This window comes from Nicotiana sylvestris, chromosome 7, assembly GCF_000393655.2.
Source record: "Nicotiana sylvestris chromosome 7, ASM39365v2, whole genome shotgun sequence".
NCBI classification, from domain to species: domain Eukaryota; kingdom Viridiplantae; phylum Streptophyta; class Magnoliopsida; order Solanales; family Solanaceae; genus Nicotiana; species Nicotiana sylvestris.
In genome coordinates, this window is record NC_091063.1 from 749,519 (window position 1) to 773,738 (window position 24,220).

General features: G+C 37.8%; 1 protein-coding gene across 1 annotated transcript; it reads left to right on the forward strand.

The window, feature by feature from the left end:
* Positions 1-18,080: 18,080 nt before the first annotated feature.
* LOC104222423 (probable transcription factor At1g61730) lies at positions 18,081-18,845 on the forward strand. Its single transcript, XM_009773656.2, has one exon. The coding sequence runs from the start codon at positions 18,081-18,083 to the stop codon at positions 18,843-18,845; it is 765 nt and encodes a 254-aa protein (XP_009771958.2).
* Positions 18,846-24,220: the final 5,375 nt, after the last annotated feature.

Genomic DNA, 24,220 nt, shown 5'->3' on the forward strand with positions numbered 1-24,220 from the left:
TGCTGCTTCTGTCATTTCCGTACCTGCAGATTACGGACCGTAGGTGCGAATTCACTGATGCGATAAGGATATCGCAGGTGCGTAAATTGTCCATCAGGAGAATATCACGACCTAACCCGATGGGCCACGATGGGTGCTCGAGTCCTACCTGTCAAACACCCTTAATCATGCGCCTAAGATATAAACCTGAATAACATCTGCTGAATTACGAGAATAATACACATGAAGGAAATCTGCCCAAAAGGCATGCATACATATACGTGCAACATACGTAGGGCGAGCCGAAAAGTCTGCTATAGACAACTATACATCTCAAAACTGGAAGCCACCAAGGCCGCATACCATCCAACTAGACATATTATCTACAGACCTCTAATGGAAACATAACTGTACAAAGACGGTATTGAGCCACGTCATACCCCCCCCCACACACACACACACATATATATATATATATATATATATATATATATATATATATATATATATTACAAACGTATCGTACCAAAATCAAAACCAGCTCCGGATCAAGTAGAGCATGCCAACTCTCACTGATTAGGGATCCTAATAAGGGGACCGTCAGCTTGCCTACCTACACCTGTGGGCATGAAATGCAGGCCCCGTGAAATAGGGCATCAGTATGAAAAATGTACTGAGTATGTAAAACATGAAAATTAGTATGTAAAAGACATAGATGAAACATGGAATAAAGAAACACATCTTTAAATCTGAATAACTTTGTAAATTCTGAAACATTTATAATGTCATGCACATACGTATAAATGTCATGTCATGCATAGGTATGAGTGTACATAATATCATCAAGCCACTGAGGGCATCCCATCATATCGTCTCGGCCATTGTGGACAACATCACCAACATATACCAACTGATCAGGTGGTGGTGCGTATATAATGCTGTAACCTTTTCCCATATCCCATATGCATATATTTACATATATACACGTATATAACGCCATATGGTCATGGGTCAATGCACATGTATAAATGGGTGAAATGCATGAAAATACGTAAAAATCTCAATATTCCTTCCGGATAAACTTTTTTTCAACTACGTATTATTCTGAAACCCATGAACACAAAGTTAATAATAATTCTCATGGGGAATAAAGAATATAGACACCCTTAGCATTTCTATGAATAAAGTAATTTGGGGAAACTATGCATTTGCTCATTTCTTCAGTATAATTTGGACCATGCCAAAAGAAAGAAGGGATGGTCTTAACATACCCGGAGTAGGGAAAACTCCGTATAATATTCTGTTGGAAACCTTCGTGGATTGAACTTAGAACCCCAAAAATTGGATTAAGCTTCTGCTTTTTTTTTTTGAAATTGATGAACGAGATTAGCTTCTGCTTGTTGAGTGTTGCTCCCAAATGCACACGCAAGTATACGTGGTCGACAAGTAATATAGGATTGTAAGTCTAGATATCGTACCCACAGGGACTTGTGATTAACTATAAACTAAATTAAACCAAACAATTAATCTATTCAAGCGAATCCTAGAGTATGAATATTTTACTAAAATTAATCTAAAGTAACAAATTAAGAGATTAAAGAAAATAAGTTGGCAAATTATAGAGACGAATTCGATGTGAGTGAATATTCTAGAGCTATGAGTTAGCTAACAATGTCGTTGAGTTTTTCACTTAAATAATCTAATTAATTTATCTGGTTTATTGGTTGACAGGGTTAATATTGCTCGTAGCCTTCTCCCGAAGTATAACTCGCCTATTCAAGCTAATAAAATGCTTATATTCCTATGGAATTAGAAGTAACAAGAACGCATTAATAATTCCCGTATAGTAACCAAGCAAGGTAATTAGGTATATTCCTATCCTAACGGCAAATCCGTCCTCCCTAAGAGTTAAGATCTTTCTCTACTCAACCTTATATGCAATCTAGAACTCCCTCTCCCGAGTTCAATCCTAAATTCGTAGATAGTATTGAATTGGTGATCAGGCAATTAAATAATTAAGCGCAAGATTGAATAAATAAACCAATATGATAAAATAATAAGAACAATTCAAGCTTCAACCACAACGTTCATGAAGCACCCAAAACTCTAGAACTAATGGACTATGAAATTAAAGGAAGAGAAGAGAAGAAAACTAGTTCGAAGCCTCCTCCAAGCGTGGTGTGTTCTTCCACGTCTAAAGTGTATCCCTAGGTCTATGATCTATTAAAAGTCCTCAAAATAACGTTTTTATATGTATTTATACCAAGTAGAGTTGGGCCCAGACGGAAACACCTTCTCCCGCACGAAATAGGACTCTGACTCTATAAATTTTGTATAGCCGCGCCGCACCATGCAGCGCGCTAATGGAGTTTATCAGCAGCCTCAACTTTTCACATCAGGCAACATTTTACATTGCTGCGCCGCGCCTTGCGGTGTCCCATGCAGCGCAGCAGTGTAATTTTCTCAGAGTGAACTTATTTCATCCTCTTTTAAAATCCGGACTTCGTACACGACCTCGGAACACGATCCCGGCTTAATGTCTTGGGATTTTACTCAGACTTCAAAGCTCCAAATCACTTGAATTCATTCCATAACACTTACATAGATCAGAATCACTCTTACAAGGCATAAAATACATATTTAGTACAAAACACTAGCGACTAAAGCTCAAACTCAATTAAAGTACAATAACTTATAGTGTAATAAGCGACTAAAATACACAATTGTAGCCTATCATCATTGAGGTAATGAATGAATTTCTAGTTCTGTTCTTGAATTTTTCAAATCAAGAAAGAATACATTCTTGCTTTATGGAATGACTACGTTACTTTGTTCTCATTTTTGCTTTGGATTCGTTGAAAGTTGGAATGAAATTACTTCTGAATGAAGCTTGTTTTGAAATGGAATTTTGCTTCTGCTTCAACGTTTCTTTTGAGCTAAGGTTAATACATCAACCATGATCTATGTTCTGATACTAAAGTGAAATAAGATCCCTACTAAAGCCTTGTCTTGGTTACATTTTACCCTAGGTGGCCACATGGACTTAAATGACTTAATGAGTCATGTTTAGCCATTGTGTCTTTATGCCACGTTTTGAGGGGGGGGGGTATAATTTATAAACTTTTATCCACTTATTAGTTAACTGAGTAATGTCCTATTACCTGGTACTTAATCAATTACCCGCATAATTTAAAAATTATCTCAAATTACTTAAATTCTACTTATTTTAATATACTGTATACATCGTACTACCATGGTCATATGGTACCTTTCATAGTACTAGTTCATAATTATCTGGTATTATCGCTCGACTCGTATTTTATCACAAATTAGCCACTTTCAACGAAACTCATTCTCTTTAATTCGCGTACCCCTTTATCATTCATAACACTTATTTATCACTTGTTATAAATAGCGTAAATACGTTAATGTCAAGATGACTTCATCCCCGAGTCTACGTCAAATAACTGAAGACGAAACTTCTAACATACGAAAACGTGAGGTGTAAGTAACACTACAAATGTTGTGTGTTGAATGCATATGCAGTCCTGGGCATTTAAGTGGAAATTGTAGGTGTGATTGGTTGAACCGTAGAAGCGGTTGCGCAGGTGCGAGATTTGGACCACATATGCGGAAGTTCTGGGCAGAAAGTATATAAGTTCTCCTTCGCGAATTTCAGTCATTTTTCCACTATTTTTGGACGAGTTTGGATTTCCAAGCAGTGATTTCAAGAGGGAATCGAGGGGTTTTAGTGGGGTAAGCTACTTGGTTTTATATTTTGTGTTTGTGATGATTTTTCCACTACTTAATCATGAAATTAGTGGGGGATTTGGGGTGAAGTTGAAAGATTAGGGTTTGAGTTTTGGAGAGCTTTGATTGGGGATTTGATTGGCCATTTGAAGCCCGATTTTGATGATTTTGGTATGTATAGACTCGGGAGTGAAAGGAGTTTCTAGTTTTGCAATTTTTGTTGGATTTCGAGACGCGAGCCGGGGGTTGGGTTAGAGTCGAATTCGGGATTTTTGGTCTAATTTGATTATTTTCGTGTGGAATTCATTCCTTTAGAGTATATTGATGATAATATATTGATTTTGGTTAGATTCAGAGCATTTGGAGGCCGAGTCAAGAGGCAAGGGCATCGCGGGTTAGAGTTATCCGGTTTAAGATAAGTAATGACTATAAATCTTGTCCTGAGGGTATGAAACCCCGGATCTCACATCGTTTCACTATTTTGAGGTGACGCGCACGCTAGATGACGAGTGTGAGGGCGTGCACCATTGGAGATTGCGACTTGGTCCGTCCCGTAGCAACTATTAAGTTGCGTATTTGACTGAAAACTATTTGATACATATTTTCTTTGGAAATTATTACTATGTTTTGGGCTGAATGCGATATTTGGGCCTCGTGCCAAGCTGTTGGACCCTTAGGGGCTTTTTACTACTATTTACTCACTGTTTTGGTTTAAGATCTATACTCAGTCATGCTATATTTTACTGATTTCATAACTCAGTCTTATTTACTCCATTTTGATGCAAAAATGATATTTGGGCTAAGCACCCTGTTTTAACGATAGCCCGAGTGGCTTGAGAAATTTCTGATTAAGTGAGGCCGAGGGCCTGTGTTGTGAGGATATCATGGGATCGGGCTGCGTGCCGCAACATATTTTACTGATTTATGATATATGAGAGGCCAATGGCCTGATTTATTATGCCACGAGATGGCTTGTTATAGCGCTTGGGCTGTAGGAGACCCTCCGGAGTGTGTACACCTCTACTGAGTGCGGGTACCATGATTGAGTGATATGATGTTGCCCGAGGGGCTATTTTTGATTCAGTTGTGCCCAAGGGGCTGATTACGAACGATTGTGAGGTTGCCCGAGGGGATAATTCTGAGAGATGTTATGCCCGAGGGGCGGTTTACGATACATATTTTTCTCGAGGGGCTATTTATGATTTTCAACATTTTTACTCTATATTCCATTGAACCTCTGTTGAATTTGCTAGAAAGACATTTTTAAAGGATTTTGACTGAAATTGGATTTTAACGAGATGATTTGATTTATATACTGTTTTGAAAACATACTGTACTTACTGTGATGCTATGACATGGATTTATGTGTTTCTTACAACTCAGTCTTTATTTACTTTTATTGCTTACTGAGTTGGCCTACTCATATTACTCCATGTACCTTGTGTGCAGATCCAGGAGTTGTTGGACGTGATAGCGAGTGCTGATCTTTCATCCATCGAGACGTCAGAGTCGGCAAGGTAGCTACATGGCGTTCGCAGCCTTGCTCTTCTCCCTCTTATCTTTCTTAGACTATATTAGTATTTTCTAGACTGTGATAGTCTTAGTTGTATTCATGTCACGACCCTAAAACCAACCCGGTCATGATGGCGCCTATCATGGAACTAGGCTAGCCGACACAATCCCAAAACCAATCAATATTTTCATTCTTAAGATAAAAATCAAAGCTACTTAACAATAAACCTTTATAAAGTGTTTAAAACAAAACAACAATGCAGAAAGAAAGCCTGACATTGGGGTGTCACTAGTCATGAGCATCTACTACAACTGTCTAACAAAATACACTAAGGGAGAATAATGAGGGAGAAAAGCAGGGGTGCGATCGCCAGGCAGCTGTCTTGCTAACTCCGATGAACCTGCTACTGAGTAATCAACACCCGCCACCGGGTCCAGAAATACTTAAATCTGCACACAAGGTGTAGGGAGTAATGTGAGTACGCCAACTCAGTAAGTAATAAAGGTAAATAAAGATTGAGTGCAGTGACAAGAATTTAAAAATCATATAAATCTCATAACATAAAGCCTCAGTGGAACAACTAGGTTCAAATTAATAGTTAAATTCCGAACATCTCGTACAAATCCCAATTTCAATGAAAGTTGCTTAAAACATTTGTTCAACATTTTCAATAAAGGCTCCGTATAAAAGACGAATTAAAATAGTAATTTCATAAAACAAGCCTCTCGGGCAAAGTATCACTCATATAAATATATGTAGCCCCTCGGGCAAGCCTCTTAGTCACTCGTGACCCAACTCTCTTGAATCAACACTCACACTCAGCACTTACGCTCAATAGATATCTTATAATAACCGCTACAACGTGCAGCCCGATCCAGAGATATATAGTCGACTGTGCTCACTAGGGGTGTGCAGACGGGGGGGGGGGGATCTTACAGCCTAAGTGCTATATCGCTGCAGCGTGCAGCCCAGTCTTACATATCGCTGCAACGTGTAGCCCGATCCATATATCGCTGCGGCGTGCAGCCCGATACACAAACACACACACACACACACACATATATATATATATATATATATATATATATATATATATATATATATATATATATATATCACTGCGGCGTGCATCCCGATCCATAATTATATAATCCTCACCAACAGGCCCTCAACCTCTCTCAGTCATCAACCTCACAAGTCACTCGGGCATCTCAGTAAAAAATTAGGGATCTCAGCCCAAAAAACTTTCATATATTTAAAAACAGAGTAATGAAACTTAATCAGACAATAAACAGGTAAAAATCATGACTGAGGATATGCTTTCAAATCAAAATAATGTGAGGATAATAGTAAAATACCCCTGAGGGTCCAAATAGTACGACACAAGGCCCCAAACATGGCATTCATCCCAAGTTAACAGAATTTATTTCTAAACACATAGTTTTCATATAGAATTTATCAAAATATGCAACTCTACAATTGCCATGGGACGGACCAAGTTACAATCCCTATCGATGTACGCCCACACGCCCGTCACCTTATTTATCACAATAGTATAAAGTTTTGGGGTTTTATACCCTAAGGACTGGGTTTACAATCATTACTTACCTTAAACCAGGTGAAAATCTACTCCACGATGCCCTTGCCTCTCGACTCGGCCTCAAATCATCCGGAATCTATCCAAAATCAGAATCATATCATCAATACATGCCTAAGGGACAAATCCCAAGCAAAAATTATCAAATTAAAATCAAAATCCTAAAATTAGCCAAACTCGACCCCCGGTCCCGCATCTCAGAATCCAACAAAAATCACAAAACTAGAAACTCCTTTCACTCCCGAGTCTATACATACCAAAATTATCAAAATCGGACCTCAAATGGCCCCTAAATCCCCAATTTAAACTCTCCAATTTCAAACCCTAATCTCCCAATTCCTTCTCTAATTTTCCAACTAATTTCATGATTAAACAATGGAATAATCACCATAAACACAAGATACAAGGTCCAAGTAGCTTACCTCTTTGAAAACACTTGATTCCCTCTTGAAATCACAACTTGGAGCTCTAAAATCGACCAAAAATGGTGGAAGAATGACCAAAATTCGCGAAGGGGAGTTTATATACTTTCTACCCCAGGGATTCCTCACCTGCGATCCCATAAGCACACCTGCGCTTCTGCTTCTGCGGAAAAATATCTGCTTCTGCGGATTTCACTTACCTCACCAGGCCTCGCATTTGCGGTCGCCTCACCGCTCCTAAGGCATCGCAAATGCAGTTACCAAGTTGCACTTGCAGTCCTCCATGTATTTGTGCCTCTTTTCTGCTCCTGCGGAGCTCGCACCTGCGGTCCCCAATCCGCAGGTGCGGATACGACAGAAGCAGCAACACTAGCTACAATTTCTCAAGTTAAAATTTTTTCAAAAACTATCAGAAATCATCCCGAAGCCCCCAGGACCTCAACAAAAAATACGAATAAGTCGCATATCACCATTAAAACTCATACCAACCCTCAGAACACTCAAAAAAACATCAAAACACCAAATTATCCTCGGATTCAAGCCTAAGGATTTCTAAACTTCTAAATTCTGCAACCGATCCAAAAACCTATCAAACCTCGTTCGAATGACCTACAATTTTGCACACACGTCACGAATAACACGAAAAACCTACTTCAATTTCCGAAATTCCATTTCGACCCCGATATCAAGATTTCCACTACCGACCGAAAAACGCCAAATTTCTAATTTCGCCAATTAAAGCCTAATTCTACCACAGACCTCCAAATCACATTCCGGATGCGCTCCCAAGACCAAAATCACCTAACAGAGCTAACCAAATCATAAAATCCAAATTCGAGATCATATACTAAAAAGTCAAGACTGGGTCAAACCTTTCAAATTTAAAGCTTCAAGCTGAGAATCATTCTTCCATATCTATTCCGATTAACCTGAAAACCAAAACTGACGGTTTACATAAGTCATAATACATCATATGGGACTAGTAATGCCTGAGAACTAGCGAGCGAAGTGAAAAAACTCAAAATGACCGATTGTGTTGTTACAATTTAGACAATCCTTAGTAGATGCTCGTGACTTGTGACACCCCGATGTCGGGCCTTTGTTCTTTCCACACTTGTTACTTAGACTTGTACTATGAAATTTTATTAATTAATAGTTTAAAACATCCTTAATATGAAATATCGATTTGTTTTGGGATTTTGTCGGCTGGCATAGTTTCATGATATGCGCCATCACGACTAGATTAGTTTTGGGGGTCGTGACACGTAATAAGTCTCAAAGAAACTTATTCAGTTTCTACAGTATTCGCAAAAGCGGTTGGTTATATTGAGACTATAAAGAAACAACAACAACAACAACGACCCAGTATAATCCCACAAGTGGGGTCTGGGGAGGGTAATATGTACGCAGACCTTACCCCTACCCCGAAGGGTAGAGAGGCTGTTCCAGGAGACCCTCGGCTCAAAAAAGCAACAGGAGCCGATATATTAGTACCATAAAAATGCATAACAAAATACCAGCCATATAAGAGATATGAAATAAAGAATACGAAATACGAAATAGATGGTTGGTATAGTACAACTAGCAGGTAAAGCCCTGCATCAATAGACGACCAATGACATTCTTAGTCTAACTCCTAACTGGCTAGTCTCACTCTATTGTGCTGTAGAAATATTCACAAGTTTCCCCTAACCTACAACCTTAATGCTCGACCTCCATAATTCCCTGTCAAGGGCCATGTCCTCAGTAATCCTAAGTCGCGCCATGTCATGTCTGATCACCTCTCCCCAATACTTCTTAGGTCGCCCTCTACCTCTCCGCGTGCCCACTACAGCTAGTCGCTCACACCTCCTCACCGGTGCATCAGTGCTCTTCCTCTGAATGTGCCTGAACCATCTGAGTCTTACTTCCCGCATCTTGTCCTCCATGGTGGCCACACCCACCTTCTCTCGAATATCTTCATTCCTAATCTTATCCATCTTTGTATGCCTGCACATCCACCTCAACATCCTCATCTCTGCTACTTTCATCTTCTGGATGTGTGAGTTCTTTACCAGCCAACATTCAGTTCCATATAACATGGCAGGCCGAACCACTGCTCTATAAAACTTACCTTTTAGTAACAGTGGCACTTTCTTGTCACACAAGACTCCCGACGCTAACCTCCACTTCATCCACCCCACCCCTATACGGTGTGTGATATCCTCGTCAATCTCCCCGGTGCCCTGAATAACTGATCCAAGGTACTTGAAACTACCACTCTTGGAAATGACTTGAGAGTCAAGCCTCACTTCAACTCCCGCTTCCGTCAGCTCAACTCCAAATTTGCACTCGAGGTATTCCATCTTCGTCCTGCTCAACTTGAAACCTTTAGACTCAAGAGCATGTCTCCAAATCTCTAGCTTCTCGTTGACGCCGCCTCGTGTCTCATCAATTAGAATAATGTCATCAGCAAATAGCATGCACCATGGCACCTCCCCTTGAATATGATGAGTCAGTGCATCCATCACCACGGCAAATAGGAATGGGCTGAGCGCAGACCCTTGGTGCAACCCCGTAACAACTGGAAAGTGTTCAGAGTCGCCTCCTACTATCCTAATCCGAGTCTTAGCTCCAGCATACATGTCTTTAATTACCCTAATATAGTCAACCGGGACCCCTTTATCCTCTAAGCATCTCCATAAGACCTCCCTAGGAACCCTATCGTATGCTTTCTCCAGATCAATAAACACCATGTGGAGATCCTTCTTCCTATCCCTGTACTGCTCCACCATCCTTCTAATAAGGTGGATAGCTTTTGTGGTAGATCGCCCCGGCATGAACCCAAACTGGTTGTCTGAAATAGACACTGTCCTTCGCACTCTCATTTCTACCACTCTCTCCCAAACTTTCATGGTATGACTTAGTAATTTGATACCCCTATAGTTGTTACAGCTCTGGACATCACCTTTATTCTTATACAACGGAACCATTGTACTCCATCTCCACTCTTCAGGCATCATATTAGTCTTGAATATAACATTAAACAATGCAGTAAGCCATTCCAAGCTTGCTCTGCCCACACACCTCCACAGTTCAACCGGAATTTCGTCTGGCCCGGTAGCTCTGCCCCTTCTCATCTTACGCATTGCCTCTATGACTTCATCGATCTCAATGTCCCTACAATTACTTAATTCATGGTGACTGTTGGCATTCCTCAATTCCCCAAGTATAATATCCTAATCCCCTTCTTCACTTAGAAGTTTATGAAAGTAGGTCTGCCACCTCCTCTTTATCTGGTCATCTCCCATCAAAACTTTGACGTCGTCATCTTTTATGCACCTCACTTGGTCCAGATCCCAAGTTGTCCTCTCTCTCGCCTTAGCGAGTCAAAATAACTTCTTCTCCCCACCTTTGTTCCTTAGTTCCTCATACAGACGAGCAAAAGCTATCGTCTTAAGCTCCGTCACTGCCATCATCCCCACCTTTGTAGCGATGTAATGTGTATGTGAAAAGCTACCAGCTTTATACTCCAATTTGACAAATAAAAGAATGCCACAATAAAGTGAAAGTTTATCGATATAAAAACTCATATCATAATAAAATTGGAGTTTATTCATAATTGCATACGTCATGGTGTAAACCTAAAGTTTATCAATACTGATAATTTATCCAGTTGGCATAATTGGCTTAGCCATGTTAATTTAAGTATGATGTGCAAAAATAAAAGAGAATTCACATGGGTAAATATTAAAGAACTAGAAAGTTCTTTGCAAATTCTCTTATGTTGCTTGTTCTCATTAATTAATAGACCAACTAAAATTGGGATTGCATCCGTGAATGCTGGAAATATCAAAGGTGAATATGGGCCCATTCACCTGTCATGCATACCACATAAGATGCATCTATGAGATGGTTACATATGCAATTATTATTAACCGACAACCTGATGTTTGCGAGGTAACTTGCTCAATAATTTAATTTAGAGCATAATTTCTAGATTTCTATTTAAGACAGTTTATCTTGATAAGTTAGTTTACATCACAGTTGATTTAGCAAAATAATTTATTGAGTGTCTCCAGTTAATAGCTAAATTGTTTCTTATGAGAAAAAAGTTATCTATATCAGTTTGATATAGGCTATATACAAAAGTATATTACATTTTCCCTTAACAAGTGGTTTATGGTCGAGAACCAAATAATTTTATCTTAATATTATTATTGATGTGTGGTGTATATTTTGATTAACACCATAACGCACAAAGATGGATTTTCAAAGTTGAGGAAGCAAGTTAGTTTTTCTAACATGAGGGGGAGACAGGATAAACATATGAGAAAAAGTTACGTGGAATGAATTATCATTTGTACATCTAGATCCTCGAATAATATAATATGAATTTGAAGTTCATAAAAAGATAATTCGTTTGCAATATATTGCAAAGCATGCCATACACATTTGCTGACCCAAAGAAAGTAACTGTATTCTCAATGAAAATGCTCATTAGAATAAGTCCTAGAAGGCCAAAGCCTGTGGTACGCTTAAAGCGTATAGATAAATCGGTTTCAAATAAACTTCTTGATAAAGAAGATGAGCAAATGATCAAAATGATCATAATAAGGAAGCAAGTGATTTAGAAGATCACATGACATAATATTTCATAAAACCTCATGAGAGGTTCATGTACTTGAAATGAATGAAGAGATCTCTATGTTACGTCTCTATGAAAAAATATTGGAACCAATATAAAATGTTCATTGTAACTACCCGACTGGTCGTTTTGAACAACTGCATTCGGTTCGGCAGTTTGAGGTCACGAGCAGCTTCAAATTATGTATATAAACTTGTGTTCGTGGTTGGATTCAGTTTACGGATGAATCAGAGTCGAATTGGAAGAAGGAATATAATTTTGGAAGCTTAAGCAGAGATAATTTGACCGGAATTTGGCTTTTGAGTAAATGATTCCGGAATGAATTTTGGATGATGTCAGTAGATCATGGTGATTTTGGACTTGGGTGTATGTTCGTATTTGGATTTGGAGGCCCGTAGGGTAATTTGAGGTATTTCGGTGAAAGTTGGAAAAGTTGAAGTTTGGAAAAATGGAAAGGGTTGACCGAGAGTTGACTCTTATGATATCAGAGTCGGAATGGAATTCCGGGAGTTGGAGTAGGATCGTAATATCATTTGTGATGTGTGTGCAAAATTGGAGGTTATTCGGATGAGGTTTGATAGGTTTCGGCATCGGTTGTGAAAGTATGAGGTTTCAAGTCCATTAAGCTTGAATTGGTGTGCGATTCATATTTTTGTTATTGTTTGATGTGATTCGAGAGCTCGATTGAGTTAGTATTGTATTTTAAGACTTTAAAGCACATTTGGTTGAGGTTCCGGAGGCCTCGGGTGTGTTTCAATTGAGTTTTGAGCGAATCCAGACATTACCGGAACTCGGGCATGATTCTGGTGCTTAAATCTTCGGTGAGGGTGAAGGAACTACCGCTGAGGCAGAGGTTTTTCCGCAGAGAGTGGAAGGGGAGCGCTGAGGCGGAAAGTGGAGTGCTGAGGCGCTCCAGGGAAGATCTACAGGTTCGCTGGTCCGACTTCGGAAGCCTATATCTTTTGATATACAAGAAATTTTGAGATGATTTAGAAGCGAAAGTTGTAGCCCTTCCTGTCTAGTTTCCATAAAGGTAAATAAATAATAATTTGGAAATCTGTAGAGAAAGTTATGTCCAAATTACTAAGGCCTTTTGTGCAGCCACCAGAAGCGCGGTCAGCAGTGATGTACTGTGGTCAGCGGTTATGGGAGTCCGAAAGGTGCACTATAAATACAAGATTTAGGGTTTTATTTCATATTTTTACCTAGAGAGCTTGGATCTTGGCGATATTTCGAAGGGTTTTCAAGAAATTCATCGGGGTAAGTGATTCTAACTCGGATTTGGTTAAAATACATGAATCTATCATTGAATTCATCATTTGATTCGTGATTTGGGATGGAATTTGGGGAAATTTGTAAAGTTTTTCAAAAATGTAAAATGATAATTTGAATGACTAAATAGTATTGGAATTAGATAGTTTTTGTATGAGTGAACTCATAGCGGAATGGGTGTTCGGTTTTTGTAAATTTTGTCGGGTTTCGAGGTGCGAGCCCGGGGAGTTGACTTTTTGCAAATTGTATAAGAATCATAGTTTTGTTAATTGGAATTGTTTTCTATTGCATTGTTTGATGTATTCTAGTCGTTTTTGGCTAGATTAAGCCGAGCGTTGATGAATTGGTAAAGGAAAAGCTAAATTGAGTATTGAATTTGTCGGATTGAGGTAAGTATCTTGCCTAACCCTGTGTGGGGGACTTCCCTTTAGGATTTGAGTCCTCTATGCTAATTTTAGTCAGTGCACGCGAGGTGACGAGTGTGTGTCAGACTTATTTGTGGAAAATTTGACTTTAGGGTTCTTAGGCCTTTATGTTCATTAAGTAAGAAGTATTTCGATGTGATTGGGTTTCTTAATTGCTTGATTTACCTCCATATGCTCCGTACGATGCTATTAGCTTTCTTACAACTCTTACTTGTTACTTGGACCTTATTTGCCTTAATTTAAGTGATTGTCCTCCTTATTGTCTTGTTATTTCTAAATTATGAATTCCCCTATGGCCCCGTGCATATATGCTATGTGTTCAAATTGTTGTGGTTGCCGGTGTAGTTATCACGTGCCTTATATGTCTTGTTGTTTTATAAAGGTTATTGTGCTTCTTGGTTTTTCCGTGATTCTCTTGTTGCCGTGTATTCATACTCTTGGTGGTAGAAATCCTTGTGTTTGGGTTGATGAATTGTTGTTGTTGTTGTTGTTGATTTGAAACTATGTTTGGTTGTTGATATGTTGAGAATTGATGTTGTCTAGTGGGATCGGATTGCACGCTGCAACAAGGAGCAATAAGGGTGGACATGTAGGATCGGGTTGCACGCTGCAACAAGAGGAATAAAGGTGATATATATTGAGGAGGACTGGTAGGATCGAGTTGCACGCCGCAATAAGGAATAATAAGGGTGAATGATCATGTTGTTACTAATATAGGGATAAAATACTATTTACACTTATTGTAATTGTTAAGGAGGAATAAGGGAGGATTGGTGGGATCGGTTGCACACAACAACAAATATATACTATTTACCTATTGTGATTGTTGAGGAGGAATAAGGGAGGTAGGTGGGATCGGGATGCGCACCACATCAATGTATGTTTATGCTTATGTCTTCCTCTTCGACTGTACAAGTTATCCAATGGTTTCACATTTCATTTAGGATTTGGTTATAGCTGAATACTGAGAGGATCCAAATTCATTTATTTAAGACTTGACAATTTGTATTTCGGGTTATTGGCATTGAGTTATTGACTTGCCGTTGTTTCTTGAATTCTTATTCTGAAACTATTACTCTGGTGAATTAATTTTCAAAGTAAATTTACTACGTTGGAACATTCTTCTCCTGTCCTGTTAAGTTATTAGTAATATTGTGATTAAAAATAAAGGAATTTAAACTACCTTATTTTGTATGACTTTTAAATGTGAACTTGTTGTAATTATATATGTATTTCAATACTTCAAATTTCAATAATTGTTATATCCTTAATTCAATTAGTTCTTCAATTAAATTTTCTTAAACCGTCTGAGGTTGTATTTTATTTAAAAAGAAATTTCTACTAAGTTTTAAGTTATTAAATTCATATGTTAAAAATAATAATTCATTTGATGTTGTACTTTAATTAAAAAGTGTATTTTCGTTATTCAAATGATTTCCAAAAGTAACTTCATTTTTCTTACTGATTTCCTAATTGGTTTAGAAGTTGTACTCTACTTTATGTTATGTGAATGAGACTCCTGGAACATCTTATTTATAGTGGTTATGGACCCTATGTACTAAGTAATATGAGTATGTTGTTATGCAACTGAGATAGTAATATGTGGGCACAAGGTGCCGAGCATGCTTAAGGTTTTGGAAATTGAGATTATGATATGAGACATCGAGTTCTGAAATGGCCGAAATTGTGCATCAGAAGTGATATGATTGATTGAGTTGACTCTGTTTTGCGTACTTGAGTTCATTATACTTCTTTGTGTTCCAGCTATGTTAGTGTTGATTAACTTGGTTATCTTTCGTTTCCATCCGAGTTTCCTTTTATGATTTTGAGGGTTTGTAGTTTGATTTAACCCTGTTGTTGATATTAATTAGTTACCTTTTTCTTGATATTTGTTATCATATCATGTTTAATCTGTTTAACCAGTAGGTGTCTTGACTGTTCCTCGTCACTATCCCACCGAGGTTAGTCTTGATACTTACTGGGCACCGCCGTGGTGTGCTCATACTACACTTCTGTATATTTTTGTGTACAGATCTAGGTAATGATTGGTAGTAGCTGTGTGGATTGTCGGGGTGGTGACTCAAGGTAACCTGCTGCTGTATTCGCAGGCCTCATAGTCACCTTCGTTTGTATTTACATTCCATTGATTCCTTCCCGTTCTGGAACAGTGTTGTATTTATCTTGTATAATTACTTTTAGAAAGGCTTATGACTTGTACCACCGGTTTTAGAAAATTGTGATTTATTCAAAGTTATTTAATTTGAAGTTAGTAAATGTCAATATTATTTGAGTTAATGTTAGGCTTACTAGTTTAGAGACTAGGTGCCATCACGACTCTTTCGGAGGGATTTTGGGTCATGACATTCATCGACGACATCTATCATAGCGCTAAGTATAGATGAGGACCTTAAGTCTGTCGAATACAGACATAAAAATATTGGCCAAATGGAAGAGACACAATTCGAATAGAATTGGTTTCATATGAAGGACATATAGTTTAGGACATGTAGTTCAAACACTTGAAAGTATAAAGTCAACAGAATATGCAATCACTTTTATCTATCTTGTATGTCTACCATGTTATGAAAACTTGATATGCATCTAAAGTCTATTTATATGACTTATATGACTTAGCATATATGACAATCCCTGGAAGATTTAAACCACTTAAAGTATATACAATTCTTAGTCCTGAAGTACCATATTGTAAGTGCAATTTTGTCCATATATGTATCTTGCTATAACTATAAGTATGATAATGCGATAGCAATAATACCTCTATGGAGATATTGAAAAGTCATTCCACGACATTATATGAAGACATTATATATCTATCAAGAATGATGATTTCAAGGTGCAATATATTCATTCAAATTAATATGACTAATTTGTTTATCAAATCTCTACCAACGTAACGATCTTTTGAAAATGGTGGTGCACAAGATTGTAGTGCGAAGGCTCAAGGATGTGAAATGATGCTCTCATCAGGGGGAATTAATACGCGTTGTACTCTTTCTTCCTTATAAGGTTTTGTCCCGCTGGATTTTCCTTGCAAGGTTTTTAATGAGACAACCAAAAGACATATTGTTAGATATGTGTACTCTTTTTCTTTCACTAGAATTTTTTTTCACTGAATTTTATTATAGTTAAGGTTTTAACGAGGCACATTATCTGTTGAACATACATTCAAGGGGGAGTGTTATAAATAAAATTATATTTAAGGTGAATGTCTATATTTTAGAGAGATTTTAGGGTTTGTTACTTGGTGGCTAAGTCATTTTCCCCTATAAATAGAGGGGTTCTATTTTATTGTAATTGATCCCATATCAAAAAAATTCTCTCTACTTTTCTCTTCTTCTTCCTTTATTGTTTATAAGTTATAATAAGAGAAACGTTTAAAGGAGCATATTGTTTTCTCTCATCCATACTGTGACATTCTTATTTTATGTTTATTTTTTGTTGTTATTATTATTATTATTATTATTATTATTATTATTATTATTATGTCATGACACTATTGTATGAAACTGAGTGGTATCAATGAACTGATTGATGCATTTAATTATTAGAGCCAAATCCAAATCTATTGAGGGTCTGCAATTTTCCCTTCAAACCCATCCATCATTAATTGGATTAATTGAAGAGTTAGTTAAGGAGTCTCTACGCTTATAATTAATGTGTGTATTATCTAGTTACAGATACATTCTTTTGTCTGGTGAATTTATGGAGACCACCATTTAAAGTTTTTAATTAATTTCACATTGGACAAGAAAAACTATTGCAGTTCTCTTTAACTAAGGTTTATGTGGTATTCAATGTGGGATGAATATATTCTTAAAATTCAAGATTTTTCTCTAGATCTAGTATAAGCTAGAAAATTAGATAACAAAAACCATACACTGTCCAAAAGAAATGAACATGTGTGTAGTCCGATTCCCTTTAGTAATATGAAGCCAATCAAACAATTACATTTACTCTATAATTCAAGACTTACACAAATATAATCGTCTAGACTCTGAAAAGTTAAGCTTGAGAATGTAAAATAAAAGAGAAGATCAAATATGGAGGATGCATTAGAGTTTGACGAAGTAACTTTGAAAAAATGGTGACGATTTACAGAAACCAAATTAGGTTTTTGAGGACTGTACGGTAATTAATATTTCCAATAACTAATTTATAAAGTCCTTATAATCTAGGGATTATAATTTATTGAAAAGTCAATAGTTAAAATGAACATAATTTTCTAAAGTTAGATGAAATACATGTACATCCCTTGGGAAGCTCAAAACATTTAAAACCATGAACCATACCCAAAGATTTTCAATGTCGATCCGATTAGCATCACGAAATACTCTAATATTTAAATGGTGTTCAAAATGAAAATGAAAGCAGAACATTCCAGTTGAAGATCAAAACCGTACACAAAGCACTGCTACCTTTCTCCTCTTAAATGGCTTCTTTAAACTTATCCAAAAGCGAAAAATTTATGCAGAAAATGGCCAAAAACCACACCGATAATTCTCTTAAAGAATCCGATAAAGACTGGACACCTACTTCATCTAAGAGTATATCTTCAGAATCTCATTCCAACAATAGAAAGAAACGGACAATGAAAAATTCAGGGAAAAAAGGCGTTAGTGAGGCTGTAAATAATTTTCAGCGGATATGGAGCAATGAAGACGAGATAGCTGTCTTGGAAGGCATGCTTGAGTATGCATCCGCGAGAAATATTAGCCCCTCAGTAGATTATAATGCATTCTATATTTTTGTGAAGGACAAATTGCAAGTTGAAGTAAGCAAAAATCAACTGAAAAACAAAGTTAAAAACCTAAAAAGCAAATTTATGAAAAATGTTGCCAAAAGGGGTGCCTTTTCGAAGCCTCACGAGGAGAACTTGTTCAAACTCTCACAAAGAATTTGGTATGATGACAACCAAATTGCCAAAGAGAAGGGAGCAGCTAAGGTTTACGACAAAGTACCAAAAGTTGGTAAAAAGATTGTTGCAAAAGAAAAGAACAATTTGTGTGCTGGTAGTTCAGAACGATATTCAAGTTTGGTTTTGTACGGAGGAAGTGCTGCGGACCTGGAAGATTGGTTCAGGCAAAACCCTGGGTTGGTTAGCAAGGAGCAGAGACATGAAGTGCTGATCAAGTCCCACTCCCTGAAGATTGCTAGGGCTGAACAACAACTAAATGAGATAACATTGATGGAGGAACAAGTGAATTTTTCTCCTACTTGTTTTCAATTTTGTCTTCTTTAGGCTTTTTCTGCTTTTGGGTTTTTTTTGTTAGTTCTTGTGCTTCTCTATCTGGTCCTAAAGGAATTGGTTTTTAAAAAGTGAGTTACTGCCATAATACTATTCTACTGTGTTCTTTTATTTCCCCTTTTGCCTTTGTGTTGTGGAAAAATTTACGAGGATTCTAGTACTAAATTTCAGCTTTTGGTAGTGTTATACTATTATACAACATCACTCTGATTTATTTAGTCAGAATAATAAGCAAAACATATGAAAATGGAAAGAGTCATGATAAATGGGATTTTAACAATAATTCATTTAATCTATGATGAAACTCACTTGCATAGATAATACAGTTGAAAGTCTTTAGTACAGAATGGGGCAGTATATAAAAATAAATAAAATGTGGAACCTACAGAAGTAGGATTAGATTTTCTCGGTTTAGGAAATCGGTAGGCATGCCTTGGCCGAATCACATAAGATTTAAAGAAAGGAATATAATGATATTACATTCTGATCTCACAAATTGTAGAAAACTTGTGGTTACGTCGTTACTTTATTTTTTTCTCTCATCTAACATTTCATTATTATTAAATAATTTTATTTTATCATTCACCTTACCTTTTTATATAATAATCTTACCCTATATCATAATTTTTTTTATATAATATTGCAAGTTTATTTTTCATATTGACGATGCATGATATCATGAAATAATGGCAAACGATACAATCTATCCAAACATTATATTAATCAAACGATAGTACAATTGTCATGACCCCAAATACCCGGTCATGATGGTGTCTATCACAGTACTAGGCAAGACAATCCCACACTTACCACATCCAATTCTTATTATAATTTATTTTTCTAAAATAGATGTAGGTTTCAAATCTCTCATATGTAATATATAAATCAACAGAAATATACGGAAACCAGTACGAAAATACATTACACAGCCCGAATCTGGTGTCACTAGTCATGAGCCTCTAAGTAAAACCCAACACTATCTGAATAATACATAATAAGACTGAAAAATACAAAGTACTAAGATAGGAAGGAGGAAAGCAAGGCTGTGAATGCCGTGCAGCTACCTTGCGATCTCCGGATAAGACTCTGAGAGTGCCGAAAGCTCTCACTCTGATGCTCGGGCACCTGGATCTGCACACAAGGTGCAGGAAGTAATGTGAGTATGCCAACTCAGTAAGTAACTAAAGTAAATAAAGTATGAGTGCAGTGACGAGCATTTAAAATCATATAAGAAATCTCAACAGAAATATCAAATCAAAATCTGCAGTTCAATAGCCAATTATCTCGTAAAACTCCAATTTCAGTTAGAAATCTTTTGAAAACATTTATTCAATATTTTTCAATAGAAGCTCAGTATAAAAGAAGAGTGAAAACGGAGAAAATGTCATAAACAAGCCCCTCGGGCAAGGTATAACTCATAAGTATAGCCTCTCGGGCAAGCCTCTCAGTCACTCGTGAGTCAGCTCTCGTCAATCAGTACTCACACTCAGCACTCCGTCTCAATAGATATCTCATAATAATAATAATAATAATAATAATAATAATAATAATAATAGTATCCGCTGCGGCATGCAGCCTGATTCATAATATATTGTCAACTACGTACACTGGGTATGTGTAGACTCCGGAGGGGCTCCTACAGCCCAAGCGTCATATCTGTACGGCGTGCAGCCCGATCTAATATATATATATATATCGTTGTGGTGTGCAGCCCAATCCATATAAGTATTCACTGTGGTGTGCAGCTTGATCAATAACATATATATAATATTGTTGCGGCGTGCAACCCGATCCATAATATATATCTATAATCCTCACCCTTAGGTCCTCAACCTCGCTTAGTCATTAACCTCACGGCCACTCGAGAATATCAATGAAAATCAGGGAAACTCAGCCCAAACAGTTTTCATATATTAAGAAGTAGAGTGATGAAACCAGATTAAACAATAAGCAGGTAAAAACATGACTGAGGATATGCTTTCAAATTAAAACAATGTGAGGAAAATAGTAAAATACCCTAAAGGGTCTAAACAGTTCGGCACAAAGGCCCTAAACACGGCATTCAGCCCAGATTAACAAACTAATTTCTAAAACACATGGATATCATATACAATATATCAAAATATGCAACTATACAATCACCTCGGGACTGACCAAGTCACAATCCCTACGGGTGCATGCCCACACGCCTGTCACCTAGCATGTGCGCCACCTTATTTATTAAACAGTACGAAATTCTGAGGTTTCATACCCTCAGGTCTTGATTTACAATGGTTACTTACCTCAAACCGGATGAAATACTACTCCGCGACGCTCTTGCCTCTCAACTCGGACTCAACTCGCATCGAATCTATCCAAAATTAGAATCATAACATCAATATAAGCTAAGGGAACGAAGACCATATGAAAATAATCAAATTACATCAAAAATCCCAAAATTGGCCAAACTCGACTCCCGGGAGCACATCTCGGATTCCAATAAAAATCACAAAACTAGAATCCTTACACTCTCACAAGTTCATACATACCAAATACATCAAAATCCGACCACAAATGACCCCTCAAATCATCAAACCAAGTCTCCAAATTTCAAACTCTAAACCCCAATTTTAACCACTATCTATCATAAATTCCATGTCTAATCAGTAAAATATCACCATAGAATGTGTTTTAGTTCCAAGAATCTTACCTCCACGAAGTTTCCCTTGAATTCCCTCTTCTAAATCTCCCAAAAAGCTTCAATCCTAGAAAAATAGTGAAAAATAACCCAATTTCATGAAGGGGAACTTATATACTTTCTGGCCCAAGGATTCCGCACATGCGACCCTTTCTACCGCTTCTGTAGTACCGCTTTTGCGGTTTTACCAACCGCATTTGTGGTTTCCACTTAAAGTCCTGGGACCGCACCTACGCCTTAACATCCGCACCTGCGGTCTCGCAGGTGCGTTCAACCTTCCGCCCCTGTGACTTCTGGTCTTCTAGATCCTGGCCGCATCTGCGGCTGCTCTTCCTCTTCTATGATCTCGCACCTGCGGTCCCCAATCTGCAGGTGCGGTTATAACAGGAATTCATCAGCTTCAGCTGCAAATTCTAACTTCCAACTTCCCGATAACCATCCGAAATCACCCCGAGGCTCCTAGGACCTCAACTAAAAGTACGAACAAGTCATATACAACTATTCAAACTTATACTAATTTTCAGAACACTTAAAATAACATCGAATCATCAAAACACCTTCGGATTCAAGCCTAAGATTTTCCAAAACTTCCAAATTACGCTTTCGATCAAAAAGTCTATCGAACCTTGTCCGAATGACCTGAAATTTTGCACACATGTCCCAAATGACACAACAGACCTACTCCAATTTTTGGAATTCCATTCTGACCCCTATGTCAAAATCTCCACTACCAACCGGAAAACGCCAAAATTTTAATTTCGCAAATTCAAGCCTAAATCTTCCATGGACCTCCAAAATACATTCCAAACACGCTCCTAAGTCCCTATTCACCTAACGAAGCTATCCGAACCATTAGAATTCACATCCGAGACCTTTTTCACATAAGTCAATATCTGATTGACTTTTCCCACTCAAGCTTACTCAAAAGAGATTAAGTGTCTCATTTATCTGCAAAACTAATCCGAATCCAAACCAACCAACCTGATACCATAGAATACAACTAAACAAGACATAAAGAAGCATAAATAGGGGGAAACTGAGCGGTAACTCATGAAACGACCGGCCAGGTCGTTACATCCTCCCCCTCTTAAACAAAGTTCATCCTCGAACGAGTCAAGAAACATTCTTGAAGCATCAAATAGGTGAGGATATCTGCTCCGCATCTCTCGCTCGGTTTCCCAAGTAGCCTCTTCCACGGGTCAACCTCCCCACTGCACCTTTACTGAAGCTATATCCTTTGATCTCAACTTTCGAACCTGACGCTCCAAAATAGCCACTTGCTCCACATCATAAGTCAAATCATCATCTAACTGAAATGTGATAAAGTCCAAAATATGAGAAGGATCACCAATATACTTCCGGAGCATAGAAACATGAAATACTGGATACACACTCGACAAGCTGGGTGGAAAATCAAGCTTATAAGCCACCTCCCCAATCCTCCAAAGCACCTCAAAAGGCCCAATGAATCGAGGACTCAATTTACCCCTCTTCCCGAATCTCATAACACCCTTCATGGGCGAAACCTTCAGTAGAACCTTCTCCCCAACCATGTAAGACATATCACAGACCTTCCTGTCAGCATAACTCTTCTTTCTCAACTGCGCTATACGAAGCCGCTCCTGAATCACCTTCACCTTGTCTAAAGCATCCTGCACTAAGTCTATACCCAAAATCCTAGCCTCACTAGGCTCAGACCAACCAACTAGAGATCTACACCGTCTCCCATATAAAGCCTCATATGGAGCTATCTGAATACTTGACTGATAACTGTTGTTGTAAGCAAACTCTGCGAGCAGTAGAAACTGATCCCATGACCCTCCAAAATCAATGACACAAGTGCGCAACATGTCCTCCAATATCTGAATAGTGTGCTCGGATTGCCCGTCCATCGGAAGGTAAAAAGCTGTGCTCAACTCAACCTGAGTACCCAACTCTCGCTGCACGGCCCTCCAAAACTATAAAGTAAATTGAGTACCCCTATCTGAAATGATGGAAACTGGAACACCATGCAAACGAAAAATCTCTCGGATATAAATCTCTGCCAGCCGCTCTGAATAATAGGTAGTACACACAGGAATGAAGTGCGCTGTTACAACCCATATCCACATGTGTTAGTTCATGCCATATATTAGTTAACATAAATCCAAGAAGGAATTATCTTTGAGATTATAAGAAGTCAATCCTATTGGTCTTAAGTGATACAAGAGTGTATAAGGGTGATTAACCAATATTAGAAGTTAAACGAATCAAGGATGTTGTAACTCGTATTTTCAGGTAATCTAGCGGTGCTTAATACACTCAAGAGGTCATTTATTAAGGTATTTTAATCATATAATATCCGTATCATAAGTCTTGAAGTCAAACGAGTTATGAAACAAAAGTCGACAAAAGTTGTCGCAACTTAGGTTCATAATTTTACTTAAACATTAGGTCAAATGTTTCTAATCTTTTCTCATAATTTACAAGGAATTACGGGGTGATCTACCCACAAAATTAAAGATCTATGAGTCTAGTTTCCAACGCATTAAACCGTTCATCGATACGATCTCGGAGTAGAGAGATATTCGCGTTTTCGCGAGACTGCGCCAAGCACCTCTCTATGGGGCCCACTAAGTCGGTTTAAGATATTTGGACCTATATAGGATGACTACAACCCGTTTTAAGTCATTTCTTTTCACTATTTTCAGAC

Coding starts and splice junctions, on each gene's coding strand:
- LOC104222423 (XM_009773656.2), top strand. CDS start 18,081: ATGGCCAAAAACCACACCGATAATTCTCTTAAAGAATCCGATAAAGAC.